This window comes from Taeniopygia guttata, chromosome 9 (genome assembly GCF_048771995.1).
Source record: "Taeniopygia guttata chromosome 9, bTaeGut7.mat, whole genome shotgun sequence".
Taxonomy (NCBI): Eukaryota; Metazoa; Chordata; class Aves; order Passeriformes; family Estrildidae; genus Taeniopygia; species Taeniopygia guttata.
In genome coordinates, this window is record NC_133034.1 from 18,042,994 (window position 1) to 18,064,192 (window position 21,199).

The window sequence follows — 21,199 nt, forward strand, 5'->3', positions numbered from 1 at the left end:
CCAATGAAAGCCTTGAGAGTTATCTTTAGTTCTCTACTTCTTTTCTTCTGAATATTTGATTGGTATGATTTTGGCTGTAACTGGAAACTCTTTGTGTATCCTGAATTACTAACAGCTCAAAACAGTTTTTCTTTAAATTACAGTAGCAATTTAATAATTAATACAAAACTACAGTAAAGACATAAAGAAGCAAATATAAGAAAAACAAAGTTTTCTTTCCATTTCCAGTCTCCCTGATGTGATGAAAGGACTGTCACACTCTTGATGTATTCTCCCCACAGAGCACACATACACAACTACAAGTAGTGAGACACAGGACTGAACTGTCATTTACCATGTGCTATAGTGATGATGTGAGGTTCCATTATTAACACAAAAATGACAATTTCAATTTGTTTACATAATTTACAAACTAAGTACTTTTAAAAAGTCATTCTGGAGTAAAAATCAGTGTTCCATGTGTAAAAATTCTGAATTAAAATGTTTGGATATTTTTGGAACAGAACATTTCCATTCCTTATGGACGTGCTCCCACAGAAAGTTTCAATTATCACAAAACAGCACTTTCAGGTGGAAGAAGCTGCTGCGAGAAAACTCCTGACCAGGCCTGTTCCCGCTCAGCTGCAGAAGAGCTCTGCAAAACTCCCAGCTTCTCCTCCTGCCGGCATCACGCCGGAGCGCTTTATCCAGCCCGCACTTTCCTCCTTGGCCAGCAGATGGCACAACTTTTGTCACAGGGTTTATGATCGCCAAATTTTGTCAGGTTTGTCATCGCCAGGAATGGTTTAGTAGGCTTAACACTCAGCGTTTCTTCTGGGTGAGTAACACTGTAACTAAAAACACCCCATCTGTGCAATCTGCTTTAAATATTAAGCTCTAGCAATAGAGTTTCGATGCTTGCCAGTTACTTACTATAAGCAAAGCATATAAATAACACTCTAAATGTAATTCCATGAACATGAAAAATAAGGGCTACTCCCGCACCAGAAAAATTGCATTCTTACTGATATAGATAATCGGAACTAGGAGTCTGGGGTATGAAAATATGTCTGAATTAAACCTCTGTTTACTCGTACTGATGACATCCAGAGCCACATTATGGCCATTCTGCAGCTGTCTGAATTTAATCTGCTCACTCCCCTGTTCATTCCATCTGTGACAATAGGACAAAACACATATTTTAACTGACCATATGAAAAATTCCTCAGATTGACTATGGATGGACTATTGGATTTTTGCCATTATTCAGACATGACCTTTTCATCACACTCAGCAGTTTCAATCATCCTCCAGTGCTATGTTCACACAGTGTAAGCCGCGGGAGAGAGCTGTGCAAACACCTGACATCAGAACATGTGGAGCACTAAGGATGAACACTGCTGTTTGATAGGATGTAAGAACCCATTTCTTTCCTTGTTTTCTCAGGTCTCTCAGCTAGTAGGATAATTGCTCCCAATTTAGGAATAACAGCTCTGAGGATAAATGAGTCTAAGTGTCTATAGAATTAGAAATTACACTACTACATGGCCATTGTAATGTAGACAGAGCTGTACTAAATCTAATGTACAAATTCCTCATATATTCTTTAAAAATAACAATGGGGAGAGATATTTTCAATTCTGTAACCAGCTACTCACCCACAATTCCTAATTCTGCTGTGTTTACAAGTCCACATTAGTGTAATCAGCTCCCACAGTTTAATTAAACTTTATGTGTAAGTTCATTTGGGAAAATGCAATTAATAACACAATGTTTCTACTGCATTCTAAAATAAGAGGAAGGGTGCATTAAGGAGTAAAGAGTGAAGGTTTTTCTAGTTGGGTAAGGCATCTTGCTGCAATGAATACTCCTAATACTGCAGCTCCTGCAATGGTTTCAATCTACTGCCCACTGAAAACCCAACCATAACCTTCAAAGAAGTAACTCCTACCACTATGGAGTAACAGGCATTAGAAACCTCATAGTGATTCTTTTCTCTTCTGCCATGACTACAGATAGTGCTGAGCTGTGGGTTGAAGATCAGGCATTAAAATACTTACCTTACTCAAATTAAGCCACAGAAAATCAGAATTCTTGCAGAATCTAGAGTCATGCCATTTTTGTTTTAAAAATGCAAAGACCAAATATATTTATGAGAGGCCCTGTATGAATTTGGTGGATGCCTCTCCACCTTCCACTGGATGAACTTACCACAGGATCCAACAGACCATTTGGCTTGAAACAAAACAAATACTATCGTTTCAGCAAAAAACAAGGGAACAAAACAAGTCTGACTAAAGCAGAGAATGAACAAGGATGTATTGTTAAATGAAACTTAGATTACTATAAGAAAACTCAAACAGTTGGGTTAGACAAGAATTGAGGATTATTGTTTTCAAGTTGGGGAACATAATGCTTATCAACAGAATATCAATAGGAGCATGTTTAAAGAAAGACTTCATCCTACATGGCCAAAACACTATAGTTCAGTGCCTTGAAAAATCCACCAGACACAGGTAATGGAACACTGTTTTATTTCTTATTCTAACTGTTAAGCATGTCAGCAGAAGTTAATTTCTTGCCATTTAATCCAATAGAAAAAAGACTAATGCCAGAGAACATTATGAAGAAGTAAATCTACTATAACGGAATTATCTTCCTTTTATGAGTCAATTGTTCTACTAGCTGTGTACTGACTAAAAGACTAGTAATGCTCACAAAATTAATAAAAACAAAGGGATATAATGGGACATAACTCAGGCTCTGCAAAAGAAAAAAATCAGTTCCAGAAGGAATCCAGAATTCAGACTGATCATTTAAGTAGTCTTGTGAATGCTAACCTAAAATCTCCTGTTTGAGTGCAGAAGCCTGATTTTACATTTTGCTGAGAAGTCTGTGCTTCCATTGACCTTAAATAGCATCATGGGTACTCAGCATTTCAAAAATCTGGCCTTGGACCACTCAGCCAAAGTCATGTGGAAAGTTGATATTACCTGGAGTGGTTGAGATGGAAATTGAGCAGTGCAACACCTCAAAAAGTTAATTATGGACAGCAATAGGCATCAAAGAAGCTTTTATATTTTACAGTGTTTTCAGAATTGGTGCAAGTCCTGGCATTAACTACAGCAGCACTAGTGGCTTAAGAGCTTTTTTTTCCTGGCCCAAATACAGAGATTAGAGTGTTCTGGCCAATGTTTGCTGTACTTCCTTTTTCTCTTGATCACTCCCACAATACAAACCAGGTGGAAGACTCAGGCAAACCAAGCATAAACTACAAGATCACCTGTTTCTTCAGAATTCAATACAAACATGTGGACATATTACAAGATTTACAAACAACTCCTCTGTCTTGTTCAGCTTCATTAAGTTGTTTTTCTATCATAAGACAACCAAGATGTCTCTGAAACTTTGACTGAAGTTGATAGATCTGTGGGCTGTAGCTGACAGTTTGGCATAGGAACAGCAGCAATATGAAGGTTATAATGTGGGTGCACTCTACTCAAGACATTTCTGTACCAGCACTACTGCAGCTCTGCTCTTACTCACTGTAAATACATACTAGCCACCATCAATGCATCAACTGGAACAAATAAATATTCATACTATTTGGAAATTTATGAGAATAGCCTTTCATTTAGCAACATTGCGCTTCTGCCCATCCCTCTGCCAATGAAAAACTATTACATTGATCTTAGACTGCAACACTAACCATCCACTGAATATTTATATAAGGCAACTAAATTTTTGTCTGGATAGGGCCCATCCATTCCTTGTTTAGCACTTATTCTACGAAGAGGTGTTTATTACACGGTCATACTTGTTTGAATAATCATCTCATGTCTCTGAAGAACCCAAACTAGTTTGACTCAGAAGTTCAGTGATCTCTTCTGGGATGTAGCCCCTAATGCTTTGTGGAAATCAGTCCTAACACAATTATTCTCTCAGCAAGGCATTATCAATTGTTCAGAGAAAGAGACTAAACTCCTTGCTGACACTGAACTAAATCACCATCACTTGTACTACCAGGGGATGCTGCAGTCATGGATTAAGACTTGAACTTCACATGCACTGGCTCAGAGGACCCCCACAAACCTTAAAAGGATGTTATCAACCTCAAGTACACTGGGGAACAAAGTAAATTAAAATAATGGTTCTAAAGAATCCAGGAGAACTTTCCGTAACTTACAAGTTTAACAAAATTAACCTGAATCAAAAATGAGTCTGGCTAGTAAAAATACATTTGAACATCCAATTCCACATCACAAACTTTGGAAATGGAAACTTATGTATTCATGATTGATAGATCTCGCCCAGTGCCATTCATGACTGAAAAATGTATGAGCTAAACTCTATACACTCAAAGAATAACAATTTTGCAGTGAGAGGTGGTAATGCTAAAAATAAAAATCCAAATCCCTAACATTTACAGCCTGAATTACTCAGTTGTACTATCAGGCTGCTATAGAAAAAAAATTCACTCTGACCCAAACTGCAAACAGACTACAGGAGAACAGTCAAACACTATTTGATAAATGGTGATAAAGTGCAAAACAAGAAATTGTGAGAAAGGGCTGATCTATCCAAGCACACTCGATAACACAGCAAACAGATGGTTAAGCAATATCAGCACAGGAGTATCAACATAACTAAGTCAGTGTTCTCACTGCCTCCACAGTTTGTTTTATTCTCCTCAAGGCCCCACCATGCAAACATGGCAGGTGTGCTGGGTTTGCTGTGCAGGGCACATGGGTTCAGACACCTCAGAAACATCCTAGTGACTGGGAGAAGGAGCAGGTGAAGGATAGCAAAAAATATGTAACACGATAGACAGATGTAGAAGCAGCAGCAGCAGCTTTTGCATGAGTGTGTTGCAGATAATTCTGTAATGATATTGAAGTCTTAAACTACTACAAAGGTCAATCCATTAAAGAGATACTACAGAAAGTATGTCTGATGTTGGTTCTGTAGTCAGTATGCTTGAGTATCTAATATTAATTTTTATTTATTTATTATACATTTCCTCTCAAAAAACATCTACTTAGATAAGAGAAGACAAAAGATCATTGATAATAGGTTGATAACACATCAACATATCACAACAATCTTACCACAAAAAACATAATTTCATTTGCATTTTGAAAGGTTTCACTGCACTGCACAGCTGAATGCAACAACTGAGACATTTTAATACATACAAACCACGTTCGTCAGCTCAAGATTATGCTGAATTTTTTACTCCCATTTTTTCTTCTTGTTTATCTCCCTACTGAGTTTTTTCATGGCTATCTTTACCCATGGTAATGATGTTAATGCCCAAGTAGTATCAAAAAGCAGCTACCTTGAAGCAGCAGTGAGTATTTTCTAAAGGAAAAAGTCACTCTTCTTCTCCCTCCTTTCTTTGCAGCATTTCCTCCTGAAAGCATGGGAGTGTGCTTGCTTGCTCATCACTCCTGCTACCCTAAACAACTGAGATAGCTTTGTTCTTCTGCACCAGCAGTTCTGCTCATGAACACTGACACTGAATTTCCTTTTTTAGACAGCAAGGACGCAGACTTTCTTCCTCTTCTCCCTCCCTCTGCCTCGCCTCCCCTCCCCCTCCTACAGTCTTTGCTGTGCCCTCATCTTACCTTCAGCAGCACAAGAAATCCATGCTGCAGTTTTTTTCCCTTGTTAGCAGCTCTATGGCAACAGCAGTTCTGAGGCAGCAGTCCTTTACAGTTCTCGATCCATTCTCCTTCCCTCTGCATAAAGATACACAGCCTGTTAGCCCAGGAAATCAGAAAAGATAATTGTGAGGTGATGTAAATTAGTAAACACAATTCCACAATTATCCAGAAAAAAAGTATGTTCCAGGGGGTACAAAGTTATATTCCCAGAAGAGACGAATATTAGCAATGCAAATGAATAATACTAAAAGGAAATCAGAGAAATTAATTTGGGTAATTAACTGTAAAAATCATCTTTGCAACAACTCAGCTTTCTTGGATAGAGAGCTGAAAAAAGAGAATTCTTAAGATATACACAGTATTACATTCAAATAAAGTCCTCTAAGAATTTGTCATTTTTGACAGTCTTTATTTGTTATTAGTACCTAAATTAAATCAGTGCTTTGTTTGTTAAAATCCTGCTGAAATAAAGGCAATAATGGCATACAAAATCTTGTAGTCTTGTAACCCATGGAAAAGTATATACCAGAATACATTTAGAAATGTATTTATATCACAAACCTTAGAGAACAAAAAAGCAACAAAAGAAAAACTACCAGTAGTTGGGTAGTTACTGAGTATTAAAGCATCTGCCTACTTCAAAATCAGGATTTTCCTGATTTCTTACTTTGTTACTTCTAAATTAATGAGAACAATGAGCTACAAATAAATGCTGAATATGACAGCAAAAAACCCATCTACTTAAGACTCAGAAACAATTATTAGCAGATGCTCTTAAATCGAAGCACAAGATGAAAATACTTTGAATAGAGGCACATACATTCTCTCTATATACTGCAAAAACCTGCCAGTATTTTATAATCTAATCACTTTTATCACATGCACAAAATAAATCAATCGATATATTCCTGCAATCCAGCATGAACTTGCATTTCTCTCTCCTGCTGTGTAAAGAACAAAGGTTTCTGGCCACTGCCAATTGCTGTGACATGATGTGTTAAAGTGCATGTCCTCGACTGGCCCGAGCAACACTACAGTGACTCCTGGCTGAAGGAAAGGGATCGCCTACATCCTGTCTGTGCTTCCATCAGCCCATGCCCACACTTGCTGGAAAACATGGAAAACACAGGCAGGAATTCCTGGGCACAACCTGAGAGGAAAACATTGCATTCCTTACTAATCCAGTACCTCACATGTTCATTTTTGTTTCATCTGGCAATATTCAGTTGGCATACAAAATAATATAGAATAGAGTCCTGGGATAGGTTGAAGGACAAACAACTGTGGCTAAGGACTGGCCTACAGAGGCTTCCTAGCACCAAACAGAAGCCCCCAGAGCAGTTCTATTTAGCAGCTCACTTGGCTCACTTCAGCTTCATGGGCACACAACTGAGACTCAGCCACGAGAGTGGCATCTCTAACACTGTTGAAGAGAAAGGCCTTTGAATAGTTATATTTTCATAAGAAAAAAATCTCAGAAGGATTAAGAAACTAAACAAATAAAATGATTAAACAAGTCAGAATATTGATCTTGATTAATTGTATTAAACATCTTTTAAACTTTTCCCCACCCTGAGCTGCTGCTTTGCAGGCTGAAGCACAGCTCACAAAGCAATCAGTCCCAGCTTTACAATTTACAAAAAGAGATTCTTCAAAGAGAGATAATAATTTCCATTTTACAAGAGATGAAAGAAGGGCACAAAGGTGAAACAACTCATCTATAGTTTCACATTGTGCCAGTAGCAGTGACAGAAACAAAACTTGGGGAATCTGAGCCATTTCTTCAAACCTGAAGAAATGAACAGTCTCAATTTTCTTATGAAAAGTAAAGCTCAGTAGGAAACTTTCAGTTTATAGAAATTAAGATTTACCTTGAGGCCTATACTTCTGATCACAGAGTTCATTTTATTAATGACAAAGTATTTAGTTTTATTGTTAACTTTTACATGTTACAACAAGCTCTATAAACTGCAAAATACTGTTGTAAAGGTTAAAATACTCTGATAGAAAAGAAACAAGAGAATTCAGTTAATATCCAACACTAGATATGAATAGAAAGCACTTCTGTTAGGGAAAAATGAAATCATTTCTGTGATGTCTTACTGCTTAGAGATGTACACATTTGAAACATTCTGACAATAAACACAGAGTGTATTATAGCCTGTAATACACTCAAAGCAAAGCTCTCTGTGCAGTGCTGTATTGGCTGATAACACCAGACATTCGTTTGTCACTAATTTGAGGTAGGCCCTCACACCTCACAGTGCTGCACACACACTCTGGAAAGCACAGTGTGTTTGTTCTGACATCCAAAAGTGTGATTGGGATGGGGACAGACAGAGTCACATGGCTCGTTGCTGTCACCAGTCAGGACACAGGGCATTTATCAAGGTACACATATCTACAGCATACATTAGAGATTAGTACTTTTTTTTACCACTAATGGGTCCTGTGAATTTACCCCTGTAAAAGTCAAAGAACTGCTTGACCTTTTTGGTGTTTTCATCTTGGGTTTGGTTCCCATGCATTACTTCCTCCTACTAAGCACATAACACTCAGCGTTTTTACCAATAAGAAAAAGTACTCAAGTTAAATACAGATATAGGTGTGCCTGTAGTGGCTGTTCCAAAACTTAACCAACTGAAACCAGAAATTTAAAAACTCAAGCAATATCAGTGGATTGCAAACTTGTATAATAAGAGAACAAACAATGTGCAGAGATGGTTAACCAATAGCAGAAGGAAAACAATTTTCTTCAAAATAATGCACAGGCTTATATTTGCCTTTCTCTTGGAACTGGAAAAAATATTCTTTGCCAATTGTCTCACAGAAATATATGACATGCAGTATTTCATGGCTTAAAAAATAAATGTAACCACAACTGTTTCAGGGTGCTATCATCTGCCACTTGGTTCATCTCTCAGCTTTATTTACTTCTGTAATATAAAGAACAAACTCTACCCTGAAAGTAGCCTGAAACTTCTACCAAAGATTTCTAGGCCTCCTTCCATTACTCATCTCCACATTCTTCAAGGATTTGCCCAAGCATAACCTCTGAGACAAATAATATCAGCCCCACATTACAGAGAAGAAGACTGAAGTGCAAAAAGAGTTCTCATTCAATGGCAAGCATCTGCTCAATTTTAGTCCTAAAATTCCAGTCTGTGGTCACACTAGGAGTCCTTAACACAACAGATGAACAGAACAAAGCTGATTTCATGTCCTGGGCTTGACTATAAACCTTGAAAACTTGGAAACAAATAATCTAAGTGCTCAATCAAGAAGAACATTCAAGACATAAAACTGTAATTATTGAATTTTATAGCATGCAAGAGGCCTGGATGACTACAAAAATCATAGAAAAAAACCAGCATATTTCTGTTTCAAGTATTTAGGTTAAGATTTTATTGCGCCAACATTTTTATTACCAGAATTGTTACTAAAATTACAAGACCTCCATAAGTGAGTCCATATGACAGTTTTCTTATATTACACTCATTTAAAGAATTAACAGTAATTTACATACTTCCACTAAAAAATTGAATACTGACTTTCTAGTATTAACCCTAGTTTTTTTATTAGAAGACCAACCAAATTCTAACCAAAGTAAAAGGGAAATTTTTCACAAATTTAAAGTTTTGGATGAAACTATATCCACTATAAAAATAAGCAGCAATCAACTTCCCTTACTTCTTTAGATTTTTTGACCCCCTGGGAGAGGGCCGAGAAACCGAGGTTCCTCTGAGGGTCCAGACCATTCTGCTGCTTCCTTTTCAGCAGCAGTTTACCAGAGCTGTCCCACTATATAGAAGAAACACCATCTTTCTTAAAAATTCAGCAAGAACTTCATCATTCCAGAGTAAGAAATAAGTAACAAATAACTCCAAACCTCTGAATGTGGGAGGGTCACTATGAGTCTGAATTTAAACTCCAAACTCTAAGAGGAGATGAATTAATGGATGAATAACCTGAAAGATTAAATTCACACAACTTTGCTGTTTCTTAAAAAAAAAAAAACAAAAAAAAAAACAAGTAAATTAGTCTTAAATAGCTTTAAAAATTTTTCCACTAAAAAAAATCTAACTGGGAATGAGAGAACTTAAGCTAAGAAACAAAATTCTGCACAACTGAAGCAGGAACACTCCTTGGAGATGTATGCTCCAAGCAATTAGGAAGCACAAGCCATAAACCACCCCACAAACATTTCAGACAAGTGAGTCAGCTGGCCAGCAAAAGGCTCTGTCCACCCCACATCCTCTGCACAAGCCTGAATATCTTGAATAGACTGAGCATGTGGGGCAATTAAATCAACCAAAGCAGTTTAAATCCCACTGCCTTTCCATAGTGCTTGGCATCTAAATAATTCAAGCATCTTTGAATACGTTCCTTATTGGCCTAGTGCACAACTATTCAGTGAGACAGAACTTGGACAGAGAGAGGAAATTCTGGATGTACTTTCAATTCACTCAACAGGGATATCACTGAGATTTCACAACACAAATTTTTTGTAACTACAGTTACAAAGACTAGAAATATCTAGTCAAAACATAACAAAGTTGTAAAATAACTTTTAAAAGGGATGACAAAGCAGGCCCAAAATCCCAATGTACTAAACTCATCATAATGTGCATTTCAGATTACACTGAGGAGTACAGAATACAAAGCCAGCATTCTCAATCCATTAAAAACACTGTATCTTATACATTCTTGTTGTTCACCTTTTTAAGATTGTAATTTCAATGGAATGACCAAAAATGCTTGTTAGCATTAATGTCACCCTGACTGCATTTAAATAACAAGCATGGGACTCCAGGAATTTGGACTTTCTTTCTCCTCTGGAGGTTTCCAGAACCTATCCACTCCTACATCTGAGGAAGCATGCTTTTGTTTAGGCAGGATCCTTTGGGACTGCTGAACTGAAAATAATCACTTCTTGCTAACAACACCCTAACAAACCATCTTGATCCTTAACATGACCTACTGTGAGCAAACTCTATCTGTTTACCATTACCTTCCTTGCCCTGCCAGTCATGGCAATCAAATAATACTCAGTCTGAACCCTGGCACCAGACTTAAAGAAGCAGGAAAAGAATTCTGGGATCTTGCAGGTTTCCTATGAAGTACCTGGCAGTTTCATGGCAAATTCAAATCAAGCCATGAGATTATTAAAAGGAGATTTCTGAGATTTCCTAATGCACACTGTACCATTATTGGTGAGCTGGGATTGCTCAACTGGAGCTCAGTTTCAGGAGGTGTCAGCTCCTACTGCTTTCTTTAAATACGTCACTCCTTACTTCAGTCTGCATGAATAATCACTGGAAACCCAGCTGCTAAACCAGCTAGTCCATCTGTTACCCCTCTTAATAAACATATTATTATGTTCACTCTCACTAAAGAGCTCATGATTCACTGGGATTGTCTTTTTGGGAAACATCTACAGAAGTATACAAAGTGCACATATATATGTGGCTGTGGATCCTATCTTTAGCAGCACAGACATATTATTTAGTGTCTTCTTGGTATCCCTTCTGCCTGAAGATAACATGAACCTGGTCCTTGGGGAGCAGTTTTCAGATGAGGCTGCTCTAAAAGCTTAATCAGATTTAAAGCCAGGGAATCACAAGAAATCCCAGTATCATTATAAGATTTTTGTCAGTGACATAATCTGACCTTTTGGTATCTCTCAGTTTGATGCTTCCTTTCTTTCAGGCAGATTACGGCTAACACTGGCCCAAAAATACACAAAGTAGATATGAACACACATGAAAAGGCTGTTTGCACTACTGTGACCAAAGAGATATTTCTCAAATGTTGTACAGAGGTTTTAAAGGGTATAAATGTAGGATTTTTTCCTCTAGTGCAGTTAGGGGTCATTGCTAATACAAGAAGACCAGATATCTTTTTTTTCATAAAAAGAGAAGACTGATTCTGCGTTTCCAACCATTTGCTTGAAGTTTGTGAAACAAAATTTTTTTCATCTTTTCATTTGGTGAAAGAAGGTGATGATTTCCACTGGAAGAAACACTGGGTTCCTTTTCTTATATACCTTAATACACAATATAGATGTGCAACATCCATATAATAAATACCTTTTACGTGAGAACTGATGATTTGTTTCTTAAATCATAATTTCATTGTTCCAGTCATACACTACTTGAGGCAAACAGAGCATCTGGACTGAGGAGTGTCACTGCATTAAAACAACCACGAACCAGAGCAAATAACGTGGTCAAATAATTTGATCAAATTCTGCCAAACTCTGCCATGACCATGTGACAGCAGAAACCAGTCTGCTCACAGGCTTTTCTTTATATTTAAGCATTAGGTGAATCAGAAATGAACAAAATCTTCAGAGACAGCAATATTTCAAGCTCCTTGATAAAGGCCAGTGACCAGGAGCTCAGGGGGACCTGTTTGGCCCTGTAGCTGCCTAATGCAAAGAAATCCTGGCATTTAATCAAGGGACCACCCAATATTTTAGCCAGTAAATTACAATAGCAAGTTTAAAAATTGTCCCTCTTGATTGAAGATAATAATAGTTTAAAATTTTCAAGTTTTTTTGATTATTTTTTTGTAGAACGAAGTTTTACCATTTGCAGCAAGCTAGAGCAATGAGAACAAATTCTCCTTAAAAAAAAAGCCAGGAAAGCCTTAACAAGACTTTACTAGAAAACTGTTGTCAAATCTGAACACTCGAAGTGATCTGAATACCCAGGCAGCCTGAAATGACACTGATTTCTTTATTGGAAAAGATACAGCAGATACTTGTTTCTGAGATGCCATTTCAGGTCTGTGAAGAATGATGGCTTACCCTCCTGAAATTCCCACATGTCTGGAAATCTTTTCCTCTCAGATTTGCAAATCTACTAAGACTTAAATGCAGTGCTTGAATAAAAATATCCATCATATCAAATTCAACAGCTTTCCTAATAAATATTCAAGATCCTTAACAAATATTCAGTAGTGCTATTTCTCCATTTAGACTCAAATCACTTTTAATGCAGTAGGAAATCTAACTGTGCCAGCCCAAAACTGTGTTCACATTCTTTCTTCAGTCCATCCTGTTTCTTTTTCAACCAGAGATTAATAGTCCATGCAAACTGGCATCATTCATTTAAAAGGCCTCTGGCTATTGTTGTGTGTCTAGCTGAACTGCGAACACACAAAATATCCTCAATATTTTCTACCCAGCAGGGGTGGACAGAAAGAACTTGATAGCATTAGGATAGGCTGACAGTGGAGCTGCATTTATATAATTTTGCTGGGATAGTGGCAGGTTGTAGTATTTCTACAGATAATATTACCCCAGCAAATGCTACCATAGGAAGATTTAAGGTTAATAGTCTTTGAGAGTTTCCCTTTATGGATATTCTAGATGGTTCCAGACAATGTACAATATTCTAGACAAGTAAAGGGTTGTGTTTTTCAAGCACTGCCTCCATTTCTTCATATATAATCACTATGGAAACAGACTGCAAAGTGATACAAAAACCACACAAAGGTGGCAGAAAATTATTGCTTATAATTGGTATTACTTGCCTCCGTAAGAAATACTGATGAATAGATTAGATTATTGTGAAACCTGAAAAGAGCATTAAAATTATCGATATTTTTTCTACCACGTTAGAAAGCGCTGGGCATGATCATGCAATCGGTTTGCACAGTAACAGTTCTCTCAATGCTTTATTTTGGACTGCACTAACCTTTAAATCATTCTTGCCAGGTTTTTTTCGTGTACTGCGATCTGCAGCACACCGCAGCACCGTGCTTTCGGCAGCACCCCGAGGACCACCTAGCGTGTCTCCTACACACACTCCCCTGCATGCCCCTCAGGAATGGCCCACCCTCAGCGCCTCGGGACAAGTCTGCGGGATTCAGGCAGGGGCCCGCCGGCCTGCACTGGCTGCGAGCCCGGGGCCGGGAGCCCTCAGAGGCGCCTCCATCAGCCCCCCTCGCCTCAGGGCCTCTCCCTGAGCTCCCAGCGCTGCCCCCACTCCGGGAGCGCAGGAGGAGAGCTCGGGGTGTGTGTCGCCTGTCAGGGAGGAGAAGAAGGAGGAGGAGGAGTTGGGAGCCATTTCTGTGTGCGGATGGGGCGGATGCGCGGCCGCCGGCCCCCGCCCGAGGAAACCTCTTTCTCTCTCCTGCCACCTCCCCCCGCCCGAATCCGGGGTTTTAAAAACCCGGGGCTTTAAAAACAACCAACACGGTGGGGAAAACGCGACCACGAAAAGGGGCCGCTATGCCGCCCCAGCCGCTGCCGCACGGCCGCTCGCGATCCCCTCAGCCCGGCCCCGCCATTCCCCCTCCAGCCCCGCGCTGCAGCAGGGACCGGACGGGAAACCCCGTACGCGCGGGGGGGAAGGGGAGGCAGAGGGAGGAAGGAGTGGGGCGCTGTGACGCACTCAATGGTGCAATATCCTTCCGCGATCTGAACAAAAAAAGTAGTTCTATGTTCCACGTAGCCTCGTAGACCCCAGAGGTACATACACAACGTTCGGATTAACTGAAAAAGTCGCGTGGCGGGAAGCTCTTGGGGTACAGAGCTTAAACCGGAGGGATTTTTGCTTTTTTGAGTGTGGCATAAGGTATATATCCATGCGCAGAGCTGAGCGCAACGAGTCCGGCAGTAGGGCGGGTATATAAGGCGGGCGCCGCGGAGGGCTTGCCTTTTCAGTTGAGGACAGAGCTGGTGATCGGAACATGTCAGGGGGCTCCGCGGATTATAGCAGGTATGGTGAGGGCCTAGGCTCCTTCCACATTCGGGGGGGTTCGTGGGTTATGCGGGGGCAGCCAGGGAGAGAGGGAAAGTCGATGGAGGTCGAGGGGTGGGAGCCGGAGCGCCCTGGGGGAAGCAGGACACTGTGGACAATCAGCCCTGCGCCCTGGCCCCTCCCGTTCTAGACGTTTCGGTCCTTCGCTCCCTTGCTCGCGGTTCAGCAACGGTTTAGCTCTAGTCCTCGGGGCTCGATTGTCGTTACAGGCTTTCTTAGCAATCCAGTCAGCCCTAAAGAGGACTTTTTCGAAATTAATTCGTATAGAGCTGTGTTGCAGTTTAAATTTTTAAATGCCTTTCTGTGGATTTTTTTTTTTTTTTGACACTGTGTTCTCCCTGGCGCCGTCGGTTCGCCCCGGGTTTTCGGGCCGCGCTGAGGGCGAGACCATTTTATTTTTTTGCGGGGGGGAGGGGGAGGCCCCCCCCAGGCGATCGCCCGGCGCCGTCCGCCCGCCCGCGGCGCCCGGTTTGCGCAATCCCAGGGGTGGAGCTCTCGCGAGAGTTCCTCGGCGGGGCGGGGCGGGGGGATACGCTGCAGCGCCGGGAGCGCGCCCGCCTCCCCCCTCTCCCCCCCCCCCCTCCGCGCGCCGCCGCGGGAGCGCGCGCTCGGCGCGCCCATGGCCGCCGGGCCCGGCCCCGGGAGCCGTGCTCGGTGGTAAGGGTTTGTCTGTTTGTCAGTTGGCAGAAGCTCAGAGCACCTGCTGGAATTATCTGTCACGGGCCCCGCCGCTGTGTGTCAGCTCGCTTCTGCGTGGTGGTGGCTGCTCTTGTGCTAACAGCGTGTTCTCTTTTATTACAGAGACCATGGCGGCCCAGAGGGAATGGAGCCCGATGGTGTCATCGAGGTGAGCACTTACAAACTGACCTGAGAACTGAATCGCTGGTGGACAGGGGTATTAGATTTATTTTTTATTCTTTATTTTTTTTTTATTACAGAGCAATTGGAATGAGATTGTTGACAATTTCGATGATATGAATTTAAAAGAATCCCTCCTAAGGGGCATATATGCTTATGGTTTTGAGAAGCCTTCAGCTATTCAGCAGAGAGCTATTATTCCATGCATCAAAGGTATGCAGTAGATTCATTAATACCAACATTGGATAATAAGGAAAGCATTATAAAATGCATATATTGTTTCATTAGTGTGCAGTAATAACTAATTTCAATCTTCATTGAACAAGTGATATGATGGTACACCATCTTTCGGGACTGACCTGAAATGGAGAGACCTCTTTAGTACTGATCACTTACTTCAAGGGGAATTAAGTAAAACTAACGTGATTGACCCATGTGGGAGCAGTAAATGTGTATCCTACTTTTTTTAGGGTATGATGTGATTGCTCAAGCTCAGTCAGGTACTGGCAAGACAGCCACATTTGCTATTTCCATCCTGCAGCAGTTGGAGATTGATCTCAAGGAGTCCCAGGCACTAGTATTGGCCCCTACCAGAGAACTGGCTCAACAGGTATTGATAGTGTAGTTTAAAAAAAACAAAATTTTGTGTGTTGCATAGGTTTCAGGTTTCACAACTGTGAGACAACATTACCAGACTTCTTACGGGGCTGTAATAAATATCCATTCAGAACCCTTTTTGTGTAAAGTAATGGGGCGATACAAACTGGCTTCTGTCCCACAAGTTCTCTGTCTCCTTAAAGAGCTGAGTTAATAAATACAGAGGGTGAGTTGGGGCAGGGTTGCAGGAGGCAGCTGCGATGCTGTGTGTAAAGTGAAAGTAGTATCTTCAGGAGAAAAACACAATTACTAAAGCCAGTGTTCTGAGTGGAAACAAAAAAATACATTTGTTTTGAAGCTATTTAAACTTTAAATGCAGTTGTGCAACATGAAAACTGCAGTGCACACTTGGTTACTTTTAAATGGTTTTGTATCTGTATGTTTTCCTGACAACATAATTGCATGTCTTTCACCTTCAAGGCTTGGTATTCTGTTATGTTAAGTGGATGTGTGGTAATAACTTCAAGGACACTTGAATATTTAGGATAAGTATCAGGAATAAGGGGTCTTAAAGTGCAACGTTAAACCACCTCTAAAGTAGAAAACTTGTCATTTTCAACTGGACTATACTGAAATGCCATGCTGTGTGATAATTCTTCATGGTAAAGCTAAACATGCTAAATCAGACAGAAAAAATAAATGGCATAAGGGCCTTTTATCAGAATGTTAGGCCTTTGTTCTACTGTAAAGCTGTTGAGGTGAGGCTTGTTTCAAAACCTGGCTTGTAGTGGTGCCTTTGGAGAGCATTCGCAGAATGTCCAAGTGCTTAACATGCAGGCCTGAACAGCTGAGTGCTTGAGCTCACTTCTGGTGGCCCTGCTCTCAGTTTAGTAATTGTTTTATGGCAGACACTCAGCAAGTTCAGCCAGTAAGAACAAAAATGTAACTTAACTGTTCCTCAGCTGTCTGGTTTCTAGTTAGCAATATGAGTTATGTGAAGTTGGGCAAGTTCTTTTTAGCAGCTGTCAGTTCCAAGGACTCCATAGCCCTTATTTGGTGTCTTGGCTTCCAAAGTCCACAAAAACCAGTGATAATGGGACTTAAACTTTATTGTCCTATGAACTACTAATTAAAGGTTCTGTTTTAGATTCAGAAGGTAATCCTGGCCCTTGGAGACTACATGGGAGCAACATGCCACGCTTGTATTGGTGGCACAAATGTGCGCAATGAAATGCAGAAACTCCAGGCTGAGGCTCCACACATCGTGGTGGGAACTCCAGGGCGTGTGTTTGATATGTTGAACAGGCGCTATCTTTGTAAGTATGAATGAACCTCAGTGTGCGCTTGCTGATAAATTTCCAATGAAAGCCTCATACCCTCTAAGAGCTGTAGTGTATTCTCATTGTAGAGAGTTGTGCTGGAAAGCTTAGCAGTACAGAAGCATAATGCTTGTAAAGGATTGTGTATTTCTGAAATTTCATGTGATGCTTCTCTTTTTCCAATAGCACCAAAATGGATCAAAATGTTTGTTCTGGATGAAGCTGATGAAATGTTGAGCCGTGGATTTAAGGATCAAATTTATGAGATCTTTCAAAAACTAAGCACAAACATCCAGGTAAAAAAGCTTTCATATGGTAAAGTGATGCATGCAGATTTGATTATAGTGTGGCTGAGAACTGAATTGTACAAATGAAAATCGTTGTAATGGGGGATGTGCTAACACAGAGTAATATATTTTAGGTTGTGTTGCTGTCAGCTACAATGCCAATGGATGTGTTGGAAGTGACCAAAAAGTTCATGAGAGATCCCATTCGTATTCTGGTGAAGAAGGAAGAACTGACTCTGGAGGGTATCAAGCAGTTCTACATTAATGTTGAGAGAGAGGTTGGTATTGGTTGTACTTGGTCTGGCAGGAGGTTCTCTTACCTTCTTGTTAAAGCACTGTGCTAAAATTGCGGAAACCAAGGCTAAGCTTTAGTTTCTGCAATAATGCTAGTAGAGTAAATGCAAGAAGAAGAAAAACAATGCACTAGATCGAAAAGGACTAGGGTGGACCTCTTTCTTAATGTCCAGTGTCCTGTGTCTGAAGATTTGGTGCAACAATTAATGCAAAAAGTTGACGTAGTTTCCAGGTTATACTGAATGTAGTTGTGTGCCAGAGCAGACTTAATTTAAGGTTGTATTTAAGTTCTATTCCTTGTTTCAAGTTTGTGTCATGTACAAAGCTGTCTGTCATAATGTGTTTTCTGATGATCTTTGTTCTGATCAGGAATGGAAGCTGGATACGCTCTGTGATTTGTATGAAACACTGACCATTACACAGGCTGTTATTTTCCTGAATACAAGGAGAAAAGTAGACTGGCTTACGGAGAAAATGCATGCCAGGGACTTCACAGTCTCAGCTCTGGTGAGAATTGCTGCTTCCAATCACTTCAGAAATGCTGTGTATTTACTGGAAAAGAGTGATGAGGGGCTATCAGTGAGAAGCAGGAAAGTTATAATATAGCTGTGCAGTGCTGTATTATCGTTCCCCCTGCTTAAAGTAAAATGTTTCCTTTCTATCTCTACCTGCTTCGTTTCCACAGCAGGTAGGGACGCTGGGATTCAAACATGCCTTTGTTCTATAAAGAATATTCTGGTTTGGAGCATTGGAACTGTACTAATTGCAGCTTTTTGTTTCGATATCTAGCATGGTGACATGGACCAGAAGGAGCGGGATGTTATCATGAGAGAGTTTAGATCAGGGTCCAGCCGTGTCCTGATCACTACTGATTTGCTGGTGAGCATTGTCTTCCATTGAATGTATTCCTGTTACAGCCTTACCCCAAAAGCTTCATAATTAAGTGATGGTTGTTGTAACCTGAACTGTTGGGAGCTTTTTGGAACAGCAAAGACCATGCTCCACTATGGACTACGCAGTTGTAGTTCGTAACTAATAATGTGGTTGACAAAAGCCCAAGATAAATTTGAAAATAGCCCCCTAACTTGAAGACTTGGTGTTGCTTTGCAGGCTCGTGGCATTGATGTGCAGCAAGTGTCCCTGGTTATCAATTACGACCTGCCGACCAATCGTGAGAATTACATTCACAGGTCAGTTGGCTCTGCCCTCAGTCAGTCCCTGTGCTGTGCTGGATGGGCATTGGCTCACACCCTCCTCACCTGATCCTGTAGTCCTCACCAAACCAGAGGTGTTACCATCCATGCATAAACTCAGAGCTAGCAGGGAACAAAACCACTTGTTTTGTGGTGCCTTGAACAGCAGTGGCTCTGAAACAAGGGAGGAGCAGAGCTTTCGAACACTTGAAGCAGTGGGAAAACTTAGATAACAGATTCAGTGATGACTGATGAACCTTGTAGTTGTGGGGAAAATGGCAGCAACTGAACTGCCTCTTGTCATACAGGCTGTGACATAGGAGTGTGACACCATTAGTGGTGCAGGGTCAGCTTGGTCTGGGTTCTGGCTGATCTGGAGTTGTTGCTGCTTGGTGACAAGACTGACCTTACTTCTAGCTTGTTAGGGCTGCCTTTGCTTGTGGAGGTTCAGCTGTGTCCATGTTGTGTGTGCCATGTTTGCTCTTGGTGGCTCCTTAGTGGGATTCTTCTCTGTGCTGTGTGTCTTTGAGTTTGTTTCCCTAGGTTTAGTTAACTGCTTCTAGTGACTGTCCCTAAATTAAGTAAACTGTGCTTTGTTACTTGATGTAAAAAAATACAGGAGTCGATAGCAGCAGTTGATGACACAAGATGGTGCCCAGAAACGACGTTGACGTAATTTAGGACGTGGATTCGTAAGCGGCACAGTTTGAATAGAGCGAGTTGGTATTTATTTATTTATTTTGTCATGACTCTCCCCTAAGTTTTGTTAGCCCTTTCTGTGTATTTAGCTCCTGCTGGCAAGGTGCTCTGTTGTGCAGTCTGTAGGGAGGTGGAGCTCACGATGGATGTAACTCAACTACATGCGCTGATCTGGGCTTAAGCAAATGCTGAACTTGGATTTTACTCTTCAAAGAAAACCAACAAACCCTAAGTTTTCCCACTGGAAACAGTTAGGTTGAATTAAATTCTGAAATTAAAAGTGTGCTGTTCCATGTTACTGGATAAAATTGGATTAACTTTGGTAACAGCCTGATTGTTAAACAACAGCCTGTGCTCTGTGCTTGGGAGTGAATGCATGAGGGATGGGTGCATAGTTCAACAGAGGACTTAAGAACACAGCACCAAGCATTAAATGAAGCTCTTACTTTGCAGCCAAAAAGTAACTGTGTACCCTGCTGCCTGCCATGGAATGCACGGGCTGTGCTGCTGGCACCAGCTGCTGGTTTTTCCTGACCAGATGTGACTTGGGTGGCAGCTGGCCCTCTTGAGGCAGCATAGACTGGCCAGTGGCAGATAAGAGCAGCAGTCAAGAATGGATCCTGCAGGCATGTAAAGCAGATGGGTGAGGCTAACTTGAGTGTAAATGTGTTTTCTTTCTGTGCAGAATTGGCCGGGGTGGCCGTTTTGGCAGAAAAGGTGTGGCTATCAATTTTGTCACTGAAGAGGACAAGAGGATCCTGCGAGACATTGAGACTTTCTACAATACTACAGTGGAGGAGATGCCGATGAATGTGGCTGATCTCATTTAATCCCCGGGATGAGGTGGTTGTGAATCCAGTGCTCGCTGTTGCTGAATAGGCGATTCACAACGCGCATTGTGCTTCTTTCTTTGGGGATATATTGAATCTTGTCTCAATGCTCATTACGGATCAGAAATACAGATTTTTGATAAGAGAAGCGACTTTCTGTCGTGAGCTCTTGTGGGGAAGGCCATTGGCTTTGTCCACTTTAGGGTTAGACTGTTGGGGTTGGGTGGAAAGTCATGGGGTCTGTAAATTTTTTCTTTATTAGAAATTTATTTCCTAGTTCAATAGAAGTGGTTGTATTAGATGTTCTTTATCATTTAATAATTTACTTATGGACTAAAAGATATAAGTGCTGTATAAAGTCAGCCAATTATGTTAAACTAGCCTACCTTCCTTTATTGTATGTACTTACACCTCAGATTAAATTGGAAAGGCCTTTCAAAATCTAAACTTTTATAAGAGCATTAAAATGCATTTTTGTTTCATATGTATTTATTCAATAAAGTATTTAATTAGTGGTAAGTGTGATCTGGACCCTGTTGCTAAGCCCCAGCAAGCAAGCAATCATACTATTGTCTTAGTTAGGGTTAAACCCAGTAAAATTTGCCATATTGCACATGTCTTAATGAAGTTTGAATGTTCAATAAAATACTTCTATATTCACTTAAATTGTAACTAGTTGCTTCTTGCGTTGAGGGGAGGGTGACAG

At 40.7% G+C, this 21,199-nt stretch overlaps 1 protein-coding gene, 1 long non-coding RNA gene and 3 other non-coding genes across 5 annotated transcripts in view; 4 read left to right on the forward strand and 1 right to left on the reverse strand.

Annotated features, from left to right (window-relative positions):
* The window catches only part of LOC140684693 (uncharacterized), a 115,992-nt gene extending 110,495 nt beyond the window's left edge, over positions 1-5,497 (reverse strand). The window contains exon 1 of the long non-coding RNA XR_012057353.1: positions 5,318-5,497. This is a non-coding gene — a long non-coding RNA (uncharacterized lncRNA). The remainder of the gene's footprint in view (positions 1-5,317) is intronic.
* An 8,730-nt stretch (positions 5,498-14,227) lies between these two features.
* Positions 14,228-21,159, forward strand: EIF4A2 (eukaryotic translation initiation factor 4A2). Its single transcript, XM_002196054.7, has 11 exons — positions 14,228-14,374; positions 15,218-15,263; positions 15,355-15,487; positions 15,745-15,884; positions 17,019-17,187; positions 17,377-17,486; positions 17,612-17,755; positions 18,141-18,278; positions 18,561-18,650; positions 18,882-18,961; positions 20,349-21,159. The coding sequence occupies exons 1-11, from the start codon at positions 14,346-14,348 to the stop codon at positions 20,491-20,493; spliced, it is 1,224 nt and encodes a 407-aa protein (XP_002196090.1). The 5' UTR covers positions 14,228-14,345; the 3' UTR covers positions 20,494-21,159.
* On the forward strand, positions 15,598-15,668 carry LOC115496485 (small nucleolar RNA SNORD2). Its single transcript, XR_003961987.1, has one exon. It is a non-coding gene; the product is annotated as a small nucleolar RNA SNORD2 (small nucleolar RNA).
* Positions 17,796-17,976, forward strand: LOC115496482 (small nucleolar RNA SNORA81). Its single transcript, XR_003961985.1, has one exon. It is a non-coding gene; the product is annotated as a small nucleolar RNA SNORA81 (small nucleolar RNA).
* Positions 18,356-18,483, forward strand: LOC115496474 (small nucleolar RNA SNORA63). The gene has a single exon (XR_003961977.2). It is a non-coding gene; the product is annotated as a small nucleolar RNA SNORA63 (small nucleolar RNA).
* Positions 21,160-21,199: the final 40 nt, after the last annotated feature.

Bases quoted from the DNA above. Each gene is read 5' to 3' on its own strand.
- EIF4A2 (XM_002196054.7), top strand. From the start codon at position 14,346: ATGTCAGGGGGCTCCGCGGATTATAGCAG. The intron at 18,651-18,881 runs GTGAGCATTGTC...GTTGCTTTGCAG, and splicing joins TGATCACTACTGATTTGCTG to GCTCGTGGCATTGATGTGCA. The intron at 18,962-20,348 runs GTCAGTTGGCTC...CTTTCTGTGCAG, and splicing joins CGTGAGAATTACATTCACAG to AATTGGCCGGGGTGGCCGTT.